General features: G+C 46.9%; 1 protein-coding gene across 1 annotated transcript; it reads right to left on the minus strand.

Annotated features, from left to right (window-relative positions):
• Positions 1 to 1828: 1828 nt before the first annotated feature.
• Positions 1829 to 2762, minus strand: LOC102945448 (olfactory receptor 51G2-like). The gene is given in 3 exon segments (XM_037889610.2): positions 1829 to 2289; positions 2292 to 2705; positions 2708 to 2762. Coding segments are annotated over 3 exon segments (930 nt in total).
• Positions 2763 to 3055: the final 293 nt, after the last annotated feature.

The following is a 3055-nucleotide window of genomic DNA, read 5'->3' on the forward strand; positions in this document are numbered from 1 at the left end:
AAGAAGAAATAGGATTGTCACAATAAAACCAGGATATATGGTCTCGTTACTCTCTAAATCTGGTACTTTACTGTGTTGGGAGGAATGTCACAGTTTAATCATGACAAGTGTGGAAAAAGTAAATAAGGAAGTGTTATTTACTCATTCGCATAACAAAGGAAATAGGGGGCACCAAGTGAAATTAATAGGCAGAAGGTCTAAAACAAATAAAAGGAAGTATTTCTTCACACAACGCAGAGTCAACCTGTGGAAATCCTTGCCAGAGGATGTTGTAAAGGGCATGATTATAACAGGGTTCAAAAAAGAACTAGATAAATTCATGGAGGATAGGTCCATCAATGACTATTAGCCAGACTGGACAGGGAGGGTGTCCCTAGCCTCTGTTTGACAGATGCTGGGAATAGGTGACAGCACATGGATGACCTGATAATTGCCTTTCTGTTTATTTCCTGTGGGGCACCTGGCATTGGCCACTGTTGGAAGACAAGATACTGGGCTAGATGGAACATTGGTCTGACCCAGTAAGCCCATTCTTATGTTCTTAATTGTCCCACTCTTCAAGCTGGAAACAACACACCATCTACGCTAAGTGCTTGTCACCAAGCAGGTCCCAGTGGACACCTCAGTTTCTTCCCTTTGGGTGCTAGTGACCAGAGCCATACAGTCACCCCCAGCCTCCTTAAAACAAGTAGGTTTATTAGAAAAGAGCACAAAGCATTAGAGAAAATGGTTTTAAAATAACAGGGAGCTGTCACACATCTACACTTATCTATCTCAGCTATCACTACAGGCTTTGCTCTGGAGATAGAGGAACAGAACTGGCCCAACTTACATTCTTTTGGGAAGCCAAGGAGTTCTTGGGACCAGTGGCGTAGCTAGAACTGGAAAACTGGGTGGGCCACCTTTCAGGGATGGTGTTACAGAGGGGATGGGAAACCTGTATGTGTCCCACTTTTGCCTTTTGAAAAACAGTCACCCTACACTGAATGGGCTGGGCTGGAAAAGGAGCTAGCTGTGCCTCTGTGGGGGAGTTGAGGACCATCTCAAGCATCTGGGGCAGTACAAACAAAGGAGAGGAGAAGAGAATTTTGCCTTGAGTCTCTTGCCAGGTCTTCTGTGTGTAAGACCCTCACTCACACATGCAGATCTGTTCTGCTTTGGTGGGGATTGCGCTCAGCAGGTATGTGATGTGTACAGACATCAACGGGGCTCCCTGAATGGCTTCTCCTAGGGCTCCTGCATTAACCATGTCTCTGACATGACTCTGTCACAAGGATGTGGCTGAGGGCATAGGGGAAGGGTGGGTGTCTGTGCCCCTTGAATATCCCTGTCCACAGCTGATGCAATTCTCATAGATCACACAGCACCCAGAATGCTCAGGAAGGGCTAGGGGTGTGACTGCAGAACAGCTGTTCTCAGGGCCCGTGGATGTTTAGCCAGAGATGGGACAGTGACAGGCCAGGTGTAATGGGAAACATCATCCAACCCCCTTCACTTTATTGAATGTATCAACAGGAGTTCCGAGATCGGAGCAGACTCCGATATGGCTCTTTATGGGCCAGCATCCCACCAGTCACCAGGCTCTCCACGAACACAGTCACTTTGTAATGCTGTTGCCTGCCTTGGTCTCCTTCCCCCAGTGCACTGTCATCTATCACCAGCCCCTCTCCCATTGCCCCAGGCCTTAGACTCCACCTGAACGTCTAGCTACACAGTGCAGATCAGTAGCTCATGTCGTCTCGGATGTAAGGGTCCAGGATGGAATAGATTGCCCATGTTTTTTGGCTACCATGTCACCAGTGTTGGAGCTGGGTAATGAACTGACCCTTCACTTCACGAACACACTGATTATCCTCGCACAGAGGTGTTTGCTTTTCACGCTGTACACAACTGGGTTCATCAGGGGTGGAACCAGCAGGTAGATGTAGCCCAGGAGAATCTGAATCAAGGGAGGAGAGCCCTTTCCAAATCTGTATAACACAGACAAGCCGAGCATTGGCATGTAGAAGAGCAGAACAGCGCAGAGGTGGGAGACACAGGTGTTAAGGGCCCTGAGGCACTCCACGGTGGATGCGATGCTCAGCACTGTTTTGAGGATCATCACATAAGAGAGGCATATGAGCAGCGAGTCTAACCTCACCATTAAGAGTGTAGTAAACAAGCCATAGATGCTGTTGATTGAGATACCCGAACAAGCCATCTCCATGACGTCCTGGTGCAGGCAGTAGGAATGGGAGAAGACATTGGCTCGACAGTATTGGAACTGTTTCAGGAGAAAGGGGAGTGGGGTATTATGGCCACCCCTCTTAGCACAAACACCAGTCCCATCTTGGCTGTTCTCAGCAGGGTTAAGATGGAGACATATCTCAGCGGGTCACGGATTGCAACAAAGCGGTGAAAGGCCATCAACAAGAGCATGGAGGATTCAATGCATTGAAGTGAGTGGATGAAGAACAGCTGGGCAAAACAGGCATTGAGGCTGATCTCCATAGAGTTAAATAAGAATATATCCAGTGTTGTCGGCATGGTAGTTATCGATATGCCAAGGTCTGTGACGGCCAACATGGAAAGGAAAATGTACATGGGCTCATGGAGGCTTGGATCTGTTTTTATAATGAACAGAATGAGTGAATTTCCTACTATGGAAATAACATACATTAAGCAGAAGGCGATAGATATCCACAGATGGATATCTTCCTCCCCAGTATCCCTGTGAGATGGAACACTGCACAGTTGAATTTGGTGTCATTGACAGCTGACATAATACACTGGGCAGGTCCGAGGAGTGCTGAACTTTACTTCCTGAAACAAAAAAAGAATAGGAGACTATATGATATTTAACAAGACATCTTTCTGCTCTCAGTGCAAGTCTAGAGACTCGCAGGATATCAAGGAATATCAGCAAAAACATAATCTTGGATTTACACCACAAATAGGAAGATAGACACTGCCAGATTGGAGCAAACCTGTAGTCCATCTAGCCCAGTATGCAATGGCCAGTTCCAGATGCTTCAGAGAAAGGTAGAAGAAGCCCTACAATAGACAGGTATGAGAT

This window comes from Chelonia mydas, chromosome 1 (assembly GCF_015237465.2).
Source record: "Chelonia mydas isolate rCheMyd1 chromosome 1, rCheMyd1.pri.v2, whole genome shotgun sequence".
Taxonomy (NCBI): Eukaryota; Metazoa; Chordata; order Testudines; family Cheloniidae; genus Chelonia; species Chelonia mydas.